The sequence below is a fragment of the Bos javanicus genome, chromosome 25 (genome assembly GCF_032452875.1).
Source record: "Bos javanicus breed banteng chromosome 25, ARS-OSU_banteng_1.0, whole genome shotgun sequence".
NCBI classification, from domain to species: domain Eukaryota; kingdom Metazoa; phylum Chordata; class Mammalia; order Artiodactyla; family Bovidae; genus Bos; species Bos javanicus.
In genome coordinates, this window is record NC_083892.1 from 24,779,551 (window position 1) to 24,798,962 (window position 19,412).

Sequence of the window (19,412 nt, forward strand, 5' to 3'; positions counted from 1 at the left end):
CACTCCCGGCCACACTCGTGTGTGCCTGCTCGCTCTACACTCAGTTGTGCTAGCCTTCCCCTGGCACTCACACCCCTTCGGCACCTGCACTCGTCATCTCCTTCTCCGAGGAAACGATGACCACACTTTCTAGATTTTCTAAGAAAACCCCAGTATCAGAAAATCAGCTTATAGAGGGCTTCTCTGGTGGCTCAGTGGTAAAGAATCTGCCTGCCAATGTAGGAGACACGAGTTCCATCCCTAGTCCAAGAAGATCCCACATGCCACAGACTAGCTAAGCCCATGCACCGCAACTACTGAACCTGTGCTCTAGAGCCCAGGAACCGAAAACTACTAAGCCCACGTGCCACCACCACTGAAGGCCGAGTGCCCTAGAGTCCATGCTCTGTAACGAGAGAGACTAACGCAATGAGAAGCCTGTGCATGGCAACCAAGAGCAGCCCCGCCCGCCACAACTAGCGAAAGCCCGCGCAGCAGTGAAGACCCAGTGCAGCCAAAAATAAATAATTTTAGGGAAAAAAAGAAAGAGACTGAGCTTACGAATTCCTATCGCAATTCCCACTGCACTGAGGACCAACGTCACAGACCTTCTGGGGCTCACTTCCCCACCCCCAGCCCCAGGATCTGAGAGTGGACACTATGGGGAGGGACAAGCAGGAAGGAAGGGGCCGCAAGGAGCAGGAAGTACGCTAAGCCACGCACGTCACCTAAGCTCCCTGTGTGACCCTCACAACTTTTCCATGAAGTAAATCAGATTTCCTTTACAAAACAGAAAGCAAAGACAGAAAGTGAAAAAAAAACAAAAAACCAAAAAACTTTTCCAAGTCCCTGATTTGAACTCACATCTTCAAGAAAAGGCTTCCTTGTTCCTGCCAGTGGTGTGTGTGGTGCTCCTGCTGAACTCACTGCCAGTCCTCCCACACACCCACAAGTCCGCCCCTCCTGGGGGGATGCAGTGCGAAACACATTCCGGACCTAATGAGGCCCATGCTTGGGAGAGCGTGGAGCACACCGAGGTCCCAGCTCAGCAGATCCACGCTGGCCTGGGAGGGACCATGCCCACCCCGCCACAACCTCACCCCGCGGACTTGGACGCAGTGAGTCTTTCAAGAGCCAGAGATGGGAAAGCCACAGCATTCGTTCCCTCCTGGCTGCAGAACTTCCAGAACCCAAAAGCTCCAGCCTGAGCACATATCACAGCTGCCTGCTGTGAAATTCCATATGTTTGAAAATTCATCAAGTCCCGTTGGAGATGTTACTCTTCATGCTAATTTTATGCCACTTTTCAGTTATGGGCACACGCGTAATCCCCCCTGATTAACTGGAAAGGCAAGCGGGCTGACAGCAGTAAGGTTATTATCACAGTGAAAGGAGAGGAATGTGCAATGAGATCGTTAAAAGTAGGAGGAAAACTTATCTGGAGCCAGCATCTGATCATCACTGAGTCCTCTGTGGAAAGAGAAGGTGCGTTTAAACGTGACTGCGGACACAGGATGGAATACCAAGCGGAAAGGTGGGCAGCAGCACTGCCTCGCCACTAACACAGGCCACGCGCCACGAGCCGGAGCCCTGCGCGCAGAGATGGCCGTGTAAACCCACACGAGAAAACAAAGCGAGGAGGAGAGGTCTGACAAACAGAAATATCCATCACTCCCACGTTCCTCTGACAGTGTCCCCTAACCTATTTTTGGTACATGCACTTCAGTTCACTAGTTTTTTGCCTGAACATCCTATTGCTTATTCTACTCACTGAAATAATGTGTCAATTTTTCAATCTAAGATTTTAGACATTCTACCTAATTTGTCCTTCCAACAAACTGTATATGACAACGAAATGTAACACGTGACGCTGGGGTGGCTCCTTTGCTAAAAAAGACGTGATTGGGACAACAGGAGAAACTCCAACGGGATCTGTGGACCAGATGATAGTGATGCATCAATGTTAATGTTTGGGTTTTAATGGTCGTCCTGTGGTTACGTAGGAGAATGTCTTTGCTAGAAGGAAACACCCCAAGAATGTAGGGGTAACAGAATTTCAAACTGGTAACCTACTCTCAGATGATTCAGGGTAGGGGAAGTTCTTACAACTCTCCTGTGAGTTTAGAACTACTTCAAAATACAAAATAAATTTAAAAAGCAAGGCTAGGAGCTTCAATCCAGGCAGGCCCTCAGTGAATCTGGCGCTAATGTGGAAGGCAGCACAGGGCAGTGGAGGGGGGAGCCCAGAGCCACTGTGTGAGAAGGGGCCGCACAGCAATCCACACTCCAGGGATTTCTACTTCCTGCTCTTAAGACAAGGAGGCTGCACCCAATGATTTCCTAAAACTCAACACGTTCAACCACACAAAACCAGAAAGACCAGCCCCCAGAGTTTAACAAGGCAAGTAACTTTGAGAGACTTGTTGCCATGAAACTGTGGACCGTGGTGACATTTTGCTTCTGCCCTTAAAGCCACACATTCCAACCAAGAGTCAGGTTCCGATTCGGGGCCCCTTCAATCCCCCAAGGTGGGCAACACCACTCCCTGACAGCATCATCAGGAGGAAATACCTACTCCCCAAGGGCTCCTGGGCCTCTTACAAAGGCTTCAAAATTCAGGTTTCCACGCTTGCTTTGTTTTTAGGAAACTGAACGCCAACTGTCTTGGGAGTCATTTTGAGGAGGGGGCCTCCTCACTTTGAGGAGGGGGCCTCTCCAGGTAAGCAGAAAGAATACTTCTCCTGAATGCTGCATCTATGTTCATTGAGTCCCACATTGATGACACAGGGTCTTATGAGACCAAGAGAATGAGCTACATTTTGGAAACCTGTTGACTTCCCTACACGGCACTGACAGGCCACAGAACACATGCCGCATGTTCCATTCATAAAGCTCTGGGGTTGAGTGACTTGATCAAGGTTACACAGCTACCAAGTAGCAAAGCTGGTTTAAATGCAGATTTTTTTTAAACAGCTTTGTTCAGATACAATTCACCTACAAGTTTAAAGGGCACAATTTAGTAAGACCCTTGAAACCACCACGACAATCAACATACTAAGCATATCCGTCACCACTTACAAGTCTCCTCATGTCTGTGTGTCATCCCTCTCCCACCCCTCACTACCCTCCCCTGCGCCATATCCCCAGGAGACCGCTGAACTCCTTTCTCTCACTACAGCTAAGTATGAGCTGTCCAGAACTGTGTATATATGGATTCATACAGTATATACTCCCCTTTGCTTGGCTTCCCCACTGGGCATGACCATGTTGAGATTCATTGATAACGTAGCACATAGCAATGGTTCGTTCCTTTTTAATGCTAAGTAGAACCCACCATCAGATGGATAACACCACAGTCCATGTATCAGTTCACCTGTCGATGGGACAATTAGGTTTTTTTTTTTTTTCCATTTTGGGGCCATTACAAGTAAACCTACTCTGAAGACTTAGGCGTGAGCCTTTGTGTGGACATATATCTTCATTTCTTGAGCCTAAAAACAAATACATGAGAGAGAAATAGCTGTCGTGAAACTGCCGCCCTGTTTTTCAAGATGGCTATAGCATCTTATACCCAACAGGAGGTGAGTGCTCCAGTTCTTCCGCTGTCTTGCCAACACATGATACGCAGTCTTTTAAACCACATCTATTCTGACAGGCATTTAGTGGTCTCTCACTGTGGTTTTAGTTTGCATCTCCCTAAGGTCTAATGAAAGGATAAGCATCTTTTCGTGTGCTTGTCTGCCATCCACAGAACTTCTTTGGTGAAGTGTCTGTTCAAGTCTTTTGTCCCTTTTTCAATTGGGTTGTATTTTTCTAAGTGTTGAGTTTTGAGAGTCCTCTATATATTCTGGATACAAACCCTTTATCAGATATGTGATATGCAAATATTTTCTCTCAGTATTTGGCTTGTCTTTTCATTCTCTAAGCACTAAGTATATTTCAAAGAGCAGAATTTTAAAATTTTGAAGTGCAATTATTAATTCGTTCTCTTATGGATCATATCCAAGAAATCTTGCCTAATCCAAGGTCATGAAGGTTTCTTCCTATATTTTCTTCTAGAAGTGTGATAGTGTTAGGTTTTATGTTTAGGTATATGATTAATCTTAACATTTATATACGGTGCAAAGTTGGCTCAGGTTCACTTTTTTGAAGATGGATATCTAATTATTTCAGCATTGTTTTTTGAAAAGACTATTTTCCCTGAGTTGCCTTCGCATGTCTATCAAAAATCAGCTGTCTCTATTGTATTCCACTGACCTGTAGATCTTTCTTTATGCCAATACCACACTGTCTTGATATAGTAGTTATAGAATGTCTTAAAATCAGGTCATCTTAACTGACCTAATTAACCTAATTAATCAGATAATTAATTAGCATTAATAACCCTAAGTTTGACTTCTTCAAAACAGTTTTTGCTCTTTTTGATTCTTTGGATTGCCATGTGAATTTTGGAATCAGCTTTTCAATTTCTACAAAAAAAAAAAAAAAAAGACCCTGCTGGAATTCTGATAGGAACAGAGTAAAGGGAAAAAGTAGATAATTAAACAGTTAATCCCACTAGGGGGCTGTAGGGCTTCCCTGGTGGCTCAGACAGTAAAGAATCCACCTGCAATGTGGGAGACCTGGGTTCCATCCCTGGGTTAGTAAGATTCCCTGGAGAAGGGAACAGCTACCCACCCGCTCCCGTATTACTGCCTAGAGAATTCCATGGACAGAGGAGCCTGGTAGGCTACAGTCTACCAGGCCAGAGTCGGACACGACTGAGCGACTTTCACTTTTCAGGGGACTGTAAATAAAGCAAGAAGTATGGGAGACCCCCGTAAGTTAACGATCACTCAAGAAAGCAGGTTTGCTTGACCACAAAACCAAGAAGGCTTGCTTAGCAACAAAACCATGCAGCAGGAGCATGAGACCCACCCTAAAATAACAACACTACAACAGTGGTGGCATGAGACCCACATCCTGCCCGTGAGCTAATGATTCCTAGGACACACTCCTCTGCTTGCACCAAAACTAAAAATCTAAGAATACAGTGACATTATACTAAAACCTGAAATGATTTACAATTTTTAGCATATGTTACTACCTTTTTGCTCATTTCCACTGTGCCATGACAAGTCCCAGCTTGACCATGTAGCAACAAGAAAAACTCCCCTGCCCAACCTGGAGAAGCTGATAAGGGAAGCATGATATCTACTCAAGAATAAGGAAGAAGGTAGTCTTTCAACTCCTTCCCACTTCTCTGTGATTATAAAACTGGAGCCCACTAAGTCCTCGGCACATGCCACCCTCTTGCTGGCCCATCTGTAAGCCTCACAAGCATCCTAGTCTCATAAATCACTTCTTACCTATCACTTTGCCTCTCGCTGGATTCTTTCTGTGCTGAGACATCAAGGATCAGAGTTCCCTGAAGTCCCCTGAAATGCCACCAAATCATTTCAGTCTGAGTGATATTGAGTTGAATGTATTAACACATATCATTTTGAGGAAAACTGGTATCTTAGCAATACTGAATTTTCCAGCCCATGAACATGGTGTGTCTATTTAGCTCTTTTTAAATTTTTCTCAGCAGTATTCTAGGATTTCCAGTTTACAGGGCTCCCTACAAATTTTTGTCAGATTTATTCCTAAGTATTTCATATTTTGATGCTATATAAATTTGGTGCTTTAAAAATTTTTTTCAATTTCTGATGATTCACTGCTAACACATAAAAAATGCAAATGATTTTTTGTATACTGATCTTGCAACCTGCAACTTTACTAGATCCACTTATCAGTTCTGGTAGCTTTTTCAAAGATTCCATCAGATTTTGTAATACACAGATGAGCACGTCTGGAAATGGACAATTTTACTTCTTCCTTTCCAATGTGGATGCCTTTATTTTATTTTTCCTTGCCTGAGTGCACTGGCTAGAACCTCTAGTACAATGACGAACAGAAATGATGAGAACAGACACTCCTGTCTTGCTCCTGAAATCAAGGGGAAAGTATTCAGTCTCTTACAATTAAGTATACTAGCTGTAGTTTTACATAGATCCCCTTTATTGGGTTAAGGAAATTCCCTTCCTTTCCTATTTATTCGTTGAAGGTTTTTTTTTTTCAAATCAGAATAGACTTTAGATATTTCAACTCTGTGAAGACAGTTGTTGATTCCTCTCTCCTGCTCTAAGCCTTGAGGTCCTGTTTATCTTGCTTACACCCTGCTCAGGAGGATCTCATTGGTTTTCTGTAAGAGACTTCTGCTTCATCATGTCAGCAAAGATAACTGGATTTTGTCAAATGCTTCTTCTGCACCTACTGAGATGATCTTACGGTTTTGCTTTTTTAGTTTGCTAATATAGTGAATTACTACACTGACTGATTTTCAAGTGCTTACCCCTTGCATGCTTGGAGTAAACCCTACTTGGTCATTTCATATCATCCTTTTTACATATTGCTGAATGAAACTGGCAAAAATTGTGTTTAGAATTTTAGCACCTACAGGGATTTCCCTGGTGGTCTAGTTAAGAATCCACCTGCCAAGTCAAGGGGCATGGGTTTGATCCCTGGTCGGGGAACTAAGATTCCACAAGCCTCAGGGCAACTAAGCCACAACTACTGAGCCCATGCACCACAACTACTTAAGCCCACGTGCCCTGGAGCCCGTGCTCCACAAGAGATGAGAAGCCACGGCAACGAGAAACTTACAGGCCACAAGTAGCAAAAGCCCACACACAGCAACAAAGACCCAGTATGGCCAAAAATAAATAGATAAAAAGAACTTTAGTATCTACATTTATGAGGGATCTTGGTCTTTAGTTTTCTCTCCTTGCAGTATCTATCCGGTTTTAGTATCAGGATAATGCAACTCTTACAGAATGAGTTGGGAAGTGTTCTCTTCAGTTTTCTGGAGGAGCTAAGGTAGAACTGGTATTACTTGTTCCCTGAAGGTCTGGTAGAATTCACCAGGGAAGCCATCTGGGCCTGGAACAGGCACTATTCCCAGCCCCATGTGAAAATCCCACACTGCTTCCCTAATGCTTTTTCTCAAGTGTTTCTTTCCTTAGCTTCAGGGAGCTCCTTGCTGATCAGTTCTCAGCTCGACCCTTGACAGGAGTGGAGGGGTGCTCTGCAGATCTCTACTCTTGTCTCCATGCACCTCTCTTCTCCAGTACCCTGTCCTGCAAACCCTAGCTGCTTTCATCTCCTGAGCTCTCAGCTCCTCCTCAACTCAGAGAGTCTGTCTGGCTCTGCCTGGTCCCCCTGTGCCATGGCCTGAAGACGCTCTCATGGCAGTGAGTGGAGGCAACTGTAGTGCTCACCCCCCTTTTCCCTGTGGTGTAAGAAAGATCCTTGGTCATTGTCCCTGGTTACTGGTACACAGTTCCTAAAACACTTGGAATTGCCTGAGTGACAAGGTGACAGGCAGGTCCTTTGTTCTAATGAGATGACTCTTGGCAGGTCCCTAACTAACTTCAGGATGAGGGCCGCTTGCAGAAAGACCAAGCCTTGATTTGGTGCTTGGAACTTTCAGCCTCATTCCACAAATCTGGGGAGTGGAGATTGAGCTAATCACCACTAGCCAATGATTTCATCAATCACACCTATGTGATAAAACCTGCACTAAAAAATCCCTAAATGCTGAGATATGGAGAGTTTCTCTGACGGTGAACACATCAAGGCCCTAAGAGGGTAGAGCACCCAGAGAGGGCACGGAGGTTCCAAACCACCCCTGCCTCCCAGAGCCTGGCTTTGCATCTTATCTGTACAACTGCTCTTGAGTTATATCCTCTACAATAAACTTAAAAAGCTTCCCCAATTGTGCAATGGATAAAGAATCCACCTGCAGTGCAGGAGACACAGGAGATGTGGGTTCAATCTCTAATTTGAGAAGATCCCCTGGAGGAGGAAATGGCAACCTACTCCAGTATTCTTGTCTGGAGAATCCCATGGACAGAGGAGCCTAGTGGGCTACAGTCCCTGGGGATGCAAACAGTCAGACAAATAATAAACCAGCAAAGGCAAGTAACATGTTTTTTTAAGTTTTAAGACCCATTCTACCAAAGTATTGAACCTGAGGAGGGTGTCATGAGAACCCTTGATTTACAGTCAGTCAGTCAGAAGAATGGGTGGCTCAGGACTTGCAACTGGCACAGGAAGTAGGTGCAATCTCATGGGACTAAGTCCCTCCCTCACTGGTGGGATCTGACACCTAACTCCAGGTACATAGTGTCCGAACTGAACTGAGTTCTTGGACACTGAACACTGCATACCCAGTTGGTATGCAGAGAACTGGGAAGGTAGTGTTGGGGGGAAAAAAAAAATGATGATGAGTATTTGGTGTCAAGATGGAAAAAACCCTCATTGCTCACCTCTCAAGAGATCACTGTCCTTCACTGACTAAAGTTCAGGGTTGCAAGTATTTTGTCCATTTTTCAATTGCTTCAGACAGGAAAGTAAAGAGTCCCTGTTGCTCTAACCCGGTCAAAAGGGGAAATCCTCCAGTACAAGTCTTCACCAGCACTCCACAGGCCTCCTGTACCTACGCCCATCTAGGGGGCTTACACTGAACTTGTCTGATTGTGTGTACATGACTCACAAAACCCAGAGTAAAGTTTATCTCTGTGTCATCAGCCCTTGCCCAGAGGCCTGGCCCACCGGGGAGTCTCAGGAAGTGTTGCCGGATGGCCACATGCTTGCACACAAGCCCTGGGCCAAAATTGAAGCTGCTCCAGTGCCAGGAAGAAAGGCCAAGGCTTCATACCAGGATGTCAAAAAAATAATAATAATAATAATTCTTTACTAGCCAAGAGATGTGGGGAATTGGTCTTCCCCTAATGACAGTAACAGGGGAGCCCAAATTAGGAAGTGTTTTGATAAAAGGGACAAACGCTACGGGAAACTGCAAGAATAACTTGCAGTTTCAATGACTTCTTTGCTTCGTCCTCCTTTGAGGACCTAAACATTTTTCTAGTTGGTAAATGGGGAATTTCCTAGGAATCTCTTCAAATGATAGGAGATTAATAATATTGGTCTTCTAAGCTTTTACTTAATTTTAGATGATTTCTTTTCATCATCCCTTGGGGATATTAATCTCTCAAATAACACTGACACTTAAAAACAAGCTTTTCTCTCTCGCTCTCCTTTTTTTTAATGAAAGATGGGAGAACACATCTGCAGTTCTATCCTGACTATCCTAGCCATGACCAGATCTTGATGAACAGAAATGGTACATGAAATGTGAAGAATAAATCAATTCCTAGACACATTTTACAGGACTTTCCTAAATTAGGTCATGACAACTTTAAAGGTCAAATAAAGGCAAAAACACTTTCATTCTTAGTACTGAGGCATCATACAGCTCCTTACAGTCAGCTCTGAAACTTCCCCATCAACAATAAAGCTCACAGTCAGGACTTAGATAACAAACTAAAAGAGAGAAGAAACGGTCACATAGGTAAGATTAAGAAAAACATGACTCTGCCTATCGCTGAAGGACACTCATGGCCAGGTTAAAGTCCTGCTGTATTTTTTAAAGAGCAAGAGAGGGGAGCTTAATAGGTGTAATATTCCACTTCTGTAAAGGAAAAGTGAAAGTATGAGTCACTCAGCCATGTCTCTTTGCAACCCCGTGGACTGCAGCTGGCCAGGCTCCCCTGCCCATGGGATTTTCCAGGCAAGAATACTGGAGAGGGTTGAGGCTCTCACCAAAGACCCCGATCCACCACGGTACAGGCAATCAGAGCAGATATATTTTCACCAGGAGGGAAGTCTCAAGCACAGCAATAACTATGTCACTGTCTTGCTTCAAATCCTTCCAGAAGGTCTGCAATGTCCACAGAATTAAAAAACAAAAACAAACGAACAAAAAAACCCACGACTATGGAGTACAATTATGGGCTCTTCATAACCTGTAAACCTACACACCACAAGAACATGTTCTCTTCCCACACAGCGTATGTTCTTGTCCAGAGTTTCCCAAGGTTCATACGTCAATTAAGTTTGGACACAAAGGATCAAGTGGAGTTTAAAGGGATTCCTTACTGAGGGCCCCTCCAAGTTTTTTAACTTGTTGCCATGCACCATCCAGCTCCCAGGATTTCCCATGAACATATCAGCAGACCAGCCACTTCAAACCCTGCCTCCTCTCTAAACGCCACCCCCTTCTGTCCGCCTCCTCCTGCACATCGGGAAGGACACTGCTCTGTATTCCCTGTCTTCCCTTACTGCTCTTCCCCCCTCAGCTCCTGGGGACCTGGCTTCTGCCTCCGTCACAACACAGACTACGGTTCTCTAACAAGGCAGCTAGTCTCAGGTCCCTTGACCAGTGTCCCCAGTGCCCCGCTCACACCTTACCCCAGCCCTCTTGGCTTAGCTATTTCCTTTGAAAATTAAAAATATCCAAAGAGGGCCTTCCCCGGTGGTCCAGTGGTTAAGAATCTGCCTTGCAATGCAGGGCGGGAGGAGGGGATGTGGGTCCGATCCCTGTTCGCGGAACTAAGATCCCACAAGCCGCAGAGCAACTATGCCTGACTGTTGCAACTACTGAGCTCAAACACCATAACTAGAGCGTCCGCGCATCGCAATGAAAGATCCTGCGTGACACAAGGAAGCGCCTTCATGCCGCAACTAAGGGCTGATACAGCCAAAAAAACTCACAAAACTACAGAAAGACAAAAACGTACAATAAAAAAACACTTATTCCTGTTAATCAGGACAACCACTACACTATCCTAATAATCCCATGTTTACTTCAAGTCTTTTTCTTTTTCAAAGAACAAAATAGACAATGAGGTGTCCATTGATTTCTAATGACAAAATGATCCCCCTCCTCCTCTCCCCAAAGATAAGCACCTTACAGCACACCCCACATCCTTTGAGAGTCCACTTTTAGATTTTTACACGCAGATGTATGTATTCACGAACAATAAAGATCGTTATGTCTTACAAAAAACTTAGCACAAGTACAATAGGTATAATTTACCAACTTTTTCACTCAATGAGATCTACCCACACTGACATTCAGCTGAGTAAGATCTATGAATGTGGGTTTCACTGATCTGTCCAAATGGATCCTCTTGCTTCTACTGAGACCTCCAGTTATTGAAACCAGGTCCTGTCTCTAAGTGCTCCACGTGTATTATCTTCGCTTCTCCCAACAACCCACTGAGAAGACGCTCCCAAGGCCCACAGCTGGCACAAGGCAGGGGTGAACTTTACCAGCTGGGCCAAGTCTAAGGCTGTGCCCTCCACCACTGTGCGAAGCTGCCCTCTTACGTCCACAGCCACCTGAGCGCCTCCCATGCCAGATGTGTAGTTCGTATCATGTCTCTTAAGCCTCTGAGCCACCCCGGGTGCCAAGTACAAACAAACATTCTCATTTCAGAGGTGAAGAAACTCGGACTGGAGAAGGCGCTAGAGCTTTAGTATGAACCACGACTATCCAGCCATCAGAGTCCAGGTTCTTAGCCACTGGGCTAAACGTCAGAGCTACTTTAAAAAAAAAAAATCAAGAGTTGAAGATGAGAAAGATGGGCTGGTGAAACCTGAACGCCCAGGTCAGGAGTATGGGCAGACTGGGTGCGCGGTGTGGGTCCAACGTCACTAGTCCCTGATCACACGGCAGCAGAGCAGCCTGGGAGCAGGGCAGGATACTCACAGTCATGGACCTTATAGCAGTGCTTCTGCAAGCGCTTGACGTCGCACTCTTCCAGCACACCGTGAGTCATCAGCAGCTGCAGGAATCGCCGGTGGACATCAGTCATGACACCCGTTCTCCTCGTGTTGCCCTGCATGGATGGAGGAGCTAAAAAAGGAAGCAAAGGAAATCCAGTCACGTCCGAGCACACCAGAAGTGATACGCCATGCTTCGTTCCAATTTACAAGTTTGTGATAGTTTCTAGAATCAAGTTCATCATGCTGATTAGTAAAAAGGTGAAAAGGACACACGTCAGGGACGACGCACGTTAGTACTGTGCAGAGGTAAGAAGCTTGAGCTTCCCTGGTGACTCAGTGGAAAAGAACCTGCCTGCCAATGCAGGAGACGTGGGTTCAATCCCTGGATTGGGAAGATCCCCTGGAGAAGGAAATGCAACCCACCTCTAGTGTGTTTGCCTGGGAAATCCCATGGACAGAGGAGCCGCACAGGCTACAGTCCATGGGGTCACAAAAGTCGGACACAACTTAGCAACTAAACAACAACAACTGGTGAAAAAAATGGACTCTGGAAGCAGCCAGAACGCCGGGGTTCCCAGGCTGCTCCACCACAGAGGGGTGTGAAATGGGGAAATGGACCCTCTACGCGCTTCAGCGTCTGATCTGTTAAGTGAGAATGACAGAAACATCCTCCTTAGAATTACTATGAGGATAAACGAACAAAGAACGTAACAGCCTGTGACAACTATAAATGGAGTATAACCTTTAAAAGTTGTGAATCACTCTGTTGTACCCCTGAAACTTAAAATATTGTATAACAACTATACCTCAATTTAAAATATACATATAGAAGCCTGGTGGTAACAGTCTAAATGCTATTAAAAAAAAAAAAGTTAGCCATTTTTACTAGTAGACAATTCCAAGTCTGAAAGTTGGCTCAACCTCCCACCAGGTCTATGGTCTGGGATAAATTTAGCTGAGGTCCCATTTCTCACTATAAAATTAGAATAACGTTCACTGCTTAGAGAGCTGCGAGGAAACAATAAGAGCTGGTTTCCCTCTCCTCTCCCAAACCACTGATAAAACAACTGTTGTGCTGGGACTGCAGGGTGTTGTGAAAATCTCCTTGCTCTCTACTAAAACGCTATCTTTCCACAAACCACAAAGATCAGAGCTGATAAAAGGAGCCTTGATTAAAAAAAAAAAAAAAAAAGGCACAAGTCTGATCTAAAAACCTGTTCCTGCCACAGAGAGGTGGTGCAGTGCAGGGGTAAGACCTGGGGTTTATTTAGAACTAGACGGAGGGCTCCGAGACCAGTGCTTGCCAGACTCGCCTGATCGTAAGAATCACCCAACTTGTGTATTACAAATGCAGATCTCCAGGTCTTTTCTGGAAGTTCTGACTGCAGAGGGGCTTGGAATCCTGAGGTTTTAATATCCACTTCTCATGACGCCATGATCTTATCAGAAAGTTGCTATTACCTTAGGGAAATGTAACACAGAATAAACAGAGGTTTAGCTAATATGCTTAACCTCAGTCTTTTAATCTATAAAATGGGGATAATACTATCTTTAACACATATGATGAAGTTTAAATGAAATATGACTACCAATGGTCTGCCAAGAACTAGGACCAGGAGATACGCAGGTTACTCTTCTTTCTAAAGGCATCATTGGCTAAGCCTCAAAACTAAGAAGACACACTATCTCACGACCAGCCCCTCTGCCTGCCTGCTAGCTACCCTCAAGTATATCTCACCAGCATCTCAATCTCAACCAACCCCTCAGCTGGACCCACCTTCTCCTTCCTCAACCCTTTTCCTCCCTGCAGTCCTCCTTTCGGAATCATTGGTTCCGGTGTTACAGTCCACGCAGACATAGAGACACCACAGACCTAATCTTCAAACTCTGATCCTCCTCTTCTCTGGGGTTGACTCAGCTCCAGAAAGTGCTCAAGTCCTGCCAAGTGTATTTCCTGTCATTAGGATAGGATATCTTCATTCATTCATTCAATTTTTAGGTACTGTGTGTGCATGCTCAGTTGCTCAGCTATGTCTGACTCTCTGCGACCCCGTGGACAGTAGCAAGTCAGGCTCCTCTGTCCACGAGATCTCCCAGGCAAGATACTGGAGTGGGTTACCATTTCCTACTCCAGGGGATCTTTCCAACCAGGGATCGAACCCACGTCTCCTGCATTGACAGGTGGATTCTTTACCACTGAGCCACCCGGGAAGTCCGTTTTAGTACTGAGTACACCCTTAATTGTCAGTGGTTGTTCCAGGGATAAGAACAGAATATTCTGTGGACTTTTATTCTAGAAACTATGGGTCTTTAAATAGATGATACAGCCAGGCTGTTAGATCAAAAACTTACCAAATTGAATAATGAATAAAACCTAGCTATATGACATAGAAGTTACTTCTAAAACATAAGAATGCCAAAAAATTTACAGTAAAAGGATAGGAAAATATACCAACTAACCAAATATTAATATGACACAAAATAGACTTTAGGGCAGAAATTATTACTAGAAATAAAGATGGTCCCCATAAAATGATACAAAGGTTCGGTTCCAAAGAAGCTCTAACAATTTTAAATATTTAAGCACCTAATATCAGAGCCTCCAAGTAGCTAAGGCAAAAATAATCGGACCTACAAAAACAAACATATAAATCCATAACTGTAGTGGAAGATTTTAACATAGTCCTCTCAATCACTGATAAAATGAATAAAAAGAATCTGTAAGTTTATAGAGAAGACTTGTAAAACGCAGCAAAAAGCTTAATCCGATGGACATGCATAAAACACTGCACCCAACAGCAACAGAATACAGAATCTTTAAGCATACTCAGAATAATTTTGCAAACTGGCACATACGGGCCAGAAGGCAAGTCTCAGCAAACTATGAAGGACTGGTCTCATTCAGAATATGTTCTCTGACAGCAGTGCAAGACAGGTGGAAACCAGAAATGAAAACTAGAAAAGCTGTTTAGAATTTAAGAAACATACTCCTCAATAAGCCATTGTTAAAGAGGAATTATTAATGGAAAGTAGAAAATATTTTGAACTGAAAATAACAAAATATTACACACAGAAAACCAGTGGAAGGAAACTAAAACAGAAGAAATTAACAGCCTTAAATTTTTATATATACTTGAGGGGGGAGGGCATGAAAATTAGTGAGTTAGACACCCATATCAAGAAGCTATAAAAATAATAACAGCAAATTAAATACAAAGAAAGTTAAAGAACAAAAAAAAAACAAAGACCAGAACCTAATGAAATAGAAAATAAGTACATATCTGAAAAGATCAACAGAACTAAAATTATTCTTTGAAAAAAATAATTAAGTGACAAACCTCTGACAAGATTTTTCAAGGAGAGAAAATTTATAAATAAATAACATTTGGAATGAAAAAGGGAAACCAAATGCAGACACAAACGTTTTAAAAAGATATTATAGACAAATTAATCTGAATTTTAAATATGTATAAAGTCACAAGAATTCATTCAAAACTAAAGATTATTTTAAAACGTAAACAATTTTAGAACCATTATAGACATTTTACGAGAAATTTATCTTCCCACAAAGAAAACTTCAGGTCCCAATGGATTTATCAAGAAGTTCTACCAAGTATTCTAGAAACAAATAATTTCAAATGTTACACAAACTATCACAGAGCCGGAAAAAGAGCAAGCTGTCCCCAAAGCATCTGATAAGGCTGACATAAGTCGGGCACAGAAACCTACCAAAGACGTCAAAAGAAAGTAAAATGAAAAGTTCAATATTTTTCATGAGCACAGATGCAGTAGGCCTAAGCAAAAACATTAACAAACCGAATCCAGCAACACAAAAAGAATGATATGTTGTCATCAAGCAAGGGTTTAACACTGAAAGTCAATCAAATGGCATCTGTCAATAATACTCAATAAAGCTGGAGAGGTCAGGGGACAAAATCAATGTGAGCAACCTGGGTTGGGAAGATCCCCCAGAGAAGGAAATGGCAACCCACTCCAGTACTCCTGCCTGGGAAATCCCATAGAGAGAGGAGCCTGGCGGGCTACAGTTCATGGGGTCGCAAAAGAGCTGGACACGACCTAGCAATTAAACAACAACATTAACAATCACATTAACAGAATAAAGGAGAAAAAGCACACAATCATCCTAATAGATGCAGAAAATAATAGCTAATAAAATTCAACATTCGTTCATATAAAAACTTTTAACAGACTTGGCATAAAAGGAAACTTCCTTTACTAAATGACATCTACAAAAACCACAGCACACAGAACACTTAAGGATGAAAGTTAAAAGCAGTCACTTCAAAATTCAAATTGATCCAATGTAACTGAATCAAAACAATTCCAACCAAAATCCTAACAGGCTTGGTGGGCATGACTGTGTGATTTGACAAGATGATTCTAAAATGTAAATGGAAAATGTAAACACAAAATGGCAAAGACATTCCTGGAGGACTTGTCATACCAGGCACCAAGACTTAATATCCAGCTGCTGCTGCTGCTAAGTCGCTAGTCGTGTCCGACTCTGTGCGACCCCATGGACTGCAGCCTACTAGGCTCCTCCGTCCCTGGGATTCTCCAGGCAAGAACACTGGAGTGGGTTGCCATTTCCTTCTCCAATGCATGAAAGTGAAAGTGAAGTCACTCAGTCGTGTCTGACTCTTATCGACCCCATGGACCGCAGCCTACCAGGCTCCTCCGCCCTTGGGATTTTCCAGGCAAGAGTACTGGAGTGGGGTGCCATTGCCTTCTCCGAATATATACAGCTAGAGTAATGAAAAAAGTGTGATAATAATAATAAAGTTGTGATAATAGTACAGAAATGGACAAACAAGGCCAATGGAACAGAACAGACAACTAAGGAATAGAAAAGGGTATATATATGGATACTTTGCATGCTGCAGAAATGGAACTCCAGGGCAACGCACTTTTCAATGAAAGGTGCCAGGACAGCCCATTATACATACATGAACAAAATAAAATTAGACCCTTATTTCACAGTATCCACAAAAACCAATTCTTGAGGGTTAAGGTCATAAGAAAGGAACACTATAAAACTTTTAGACAACAACACAGGAGTTTATCTTTAGGACCCAAAGGTAGGGAAGGACTTCTTTAAAAGATACGAAAAAAACAAACCATACAATACACTGATAAATCGACTTTCTTAAAATTAAGAACTTTGCTCACCAAAAACAGAAAGCAGGGGAGTCAGAAACAGAAGACAAGCTCAAACTAGAAGATATTTGAAACACATTTAAACCACAAAAGATCCATAATGAGATTTAAAAAAAAAAAAAAAAAAAAACTCTTACAAATCAGTAAGAGGAAGACAACTGGAAGAGAAAAATGAACATGGAAAATTTTACAAAGAGAATGCACAAGTGATTAATAAATTAAGATAAGAAATGTTCACTCTCTCAACAGGCAAATGAATGTTAAAACCATAGTGATTAATGTTTTATCCATCACCAGACAGGCATATATTCTTAAGAATGGCTGAGGCTGAAACTTGCATCAACTGCTGGTGAGAGTATAAGCCCTTATAATTACTTCAGATGTTTATTTGATAACATTAGCAAATCTGATATCCCCACAAAACCACTCGTAGGTATATGCCTTACAGAAGCTTTCATTTACCTCAGGAAGTAGGTTTATAAACTTCCTAAGGTAAAAGTAGCATGCTGTAACAGCAAAAATCTGGCAACAGTTTCAAGAATATCTACATAAAAGCATTTATAAACATACCATGGAATTCAAAGCAGCAATGAAGTAGAGCTACTCATGGCAATATGGATGCATCTCTTAGACATAACATTATGTGCAAAAATCAAGTCACACAAAATATATATTTGGATCCCATTTATATTAAATCCAAAAACCATACATTGCATTCATGAGATAATACTAAAAACTACAAAGAAGAACAAGGGCATGATAACACAATACTCAGAGCAGTGGTTATCTTTGGGGAGGGAAGAAAAGAATTTAATGTAGGCTTTGAGAAAATGATGTTCTATTTCTTAACTAGGTGGTGGATGGTCACTGTACTTTTGTTCTTCAAACATATATTTTATAGTTGTGTGTTACTATCTTAATAAAAAAAGAAAATGATATAAGTATGTTAAGGAATAGCCAAAATTAATGCTAATAAGCAGGAAGAGGTACAGAACCATATACAGTGCTATAATCTGGGGGAAAAGCAGTGGGGGAAGTGAAGGTGAAAAATACATAAGGCTTGTTTGTGCAGAGAAGTCAGTTGCCTCTATGAAGGGGGCAGGGGTTAACCATGGATATGTATTACCTACCCAAATAATTTATAAATAGAAGTTTGTGGAATAAGAAAATCTCAAACATAACCACCTGTGCCAAGTGTCAGACACAGTGTGAATGCTTCATGGGCACAGTCTCATTTCATCTTTGTCAGAATCTTATGAAGAAAGCATGATCCTATTTTACAGATGAGGAGCCTCAGGCTGAGAGGGAAGAAGGCAACAGATTTAGTAATGGAGACAGGGAGTGACCATACAAAAGCAGAGTTAGGAATTCTGACACCCTCGGTTCAAATATTCAAGAAATATGAGTGAACAATAAAATTATCATCCAGGTCCCTTCTCTGCAATTCTCAAATCGAACACATTCTCAAAAGCAAATCTTTTAAGTTTGAAAACCTGATCTAACCTAAGGTGAGATTATTTAGGGTTGTTATTTACCCCCATACATAAGTGTACATATGCATATATTTAGCTGAGAAAAAAGTATCAGATTACAAGACACTGCTCAAGACCCTGCTGAAGATATGACAGGACCTACAATGTATGCACATTACCTTTGGAAAATTCGAGAAATTCGGGATTCTGAACACATGTAGCCTCAGGGCTTTGAAATAAGGAGCTGCGCACTTGTACAAAGTAATAAGTTCTGTACCCAAAATAGTGGGGAAGCATAGAGGCTGTCAAGACTGAAACCATGGTCAGTGGAAGGCCGTACTTACTCAGATTAGTCAATTTTGTATTTCGCTTTTACAACTAATATTCTGATTTAAAGTATTTCTCCACCTAATATTACGGCTTTAAAACGTCCGTCTGCGTGTAACGGCCTAGCTTCCAGCCTGCCTAGCTCTGCTGCCCCTCTCGGGGCCTCAGTTTCCCCACCAGGAACTGAGAAGCCCCAGGCCCCCGGACCCCGGCGACACCCTGTGGCACAGCACGGGACCGACCCCGGGGCCTGACCCGCACCTGCTGCCCGCCCCTCGCCTTTCCAGGCGGCCGTTTTCTTTTCCCTTCAGCCTCCCGCCACGACGCCCGGATTACCCACCACAGCGCCCAAGCGCAGTCCACACAGACGACGACGAAGGCAGAAAGGAGGGTTCGGCTCCTCCTTCTAGGCGGGGCGAACGCGGATATGGCGCTCCCATTGGTTGCCATCGCAGATCTAGCCCTCCCATAGGGTGACGCACTTCCGTTCTGCAGCCCGCGCCGTTGCCATGGTGCCGCGGAATCTGTCAATTAGGTCCGGAGTTAGCGCATCCTACGCGACTCTCTGTACCTTATGGGAAAGGGCTTCCTCTTCTCGTCCTCCGCCTCCCACCTCGCAGTGGCACCCCGCGGCCCAATAAGAGGAAGAACAAGAGTACTGTGTGCCCTACTTAGTGGGTTCGATTTCATGGGCACAACTGAATGCTCTGTCCTGGGGCAGTTTCCCTATCTGTAGAACTGATAGTGTTTGCCCCATGGTCAAGAACGAGGCCTCTGTTGTCAAAGAGCCTAAACTAGAAT

General features: G+C 43.2%; 1 protein-coding gene across 2 annotated transcripts in view; it reads right to left on the reverse strand.

Moving 5' to 3' along the window:
• Positions 1 to 19,054, reverse strand: part of NSMCE1 (NSE1 homolog, SMC5-SMC6 complex component) — a 35,515-nt gene extending 16,461 nt beyond the window's left edge. The window contains exons 1-2 of one of the 2 annotated variants that reach the window (XM_061401475.1): positions 18,952 to 19,054; positions 11,618 to 11,764 (exon numbers count right to left, since the gene is read on the reverse strand). In XM_061401475.1, the coding sequence (XP_061257459.1) occupies positions 11,618 to 11,764; positions 18,952 to 19,051 (247 nt within the window). In that variant the 5' untranslated portion in view covers positions 19,052 to 19,054. Of the gene's footprint in view, positions 1 to 11,617; positions 11,765 to 18,872 lie in introns of both variants that reach the window. The other variant, XM_061401476.1, reaches the window with a different exon arrangement.
• Positions 19,055 to 19,412: the final 358 nt, after the last annotated feature.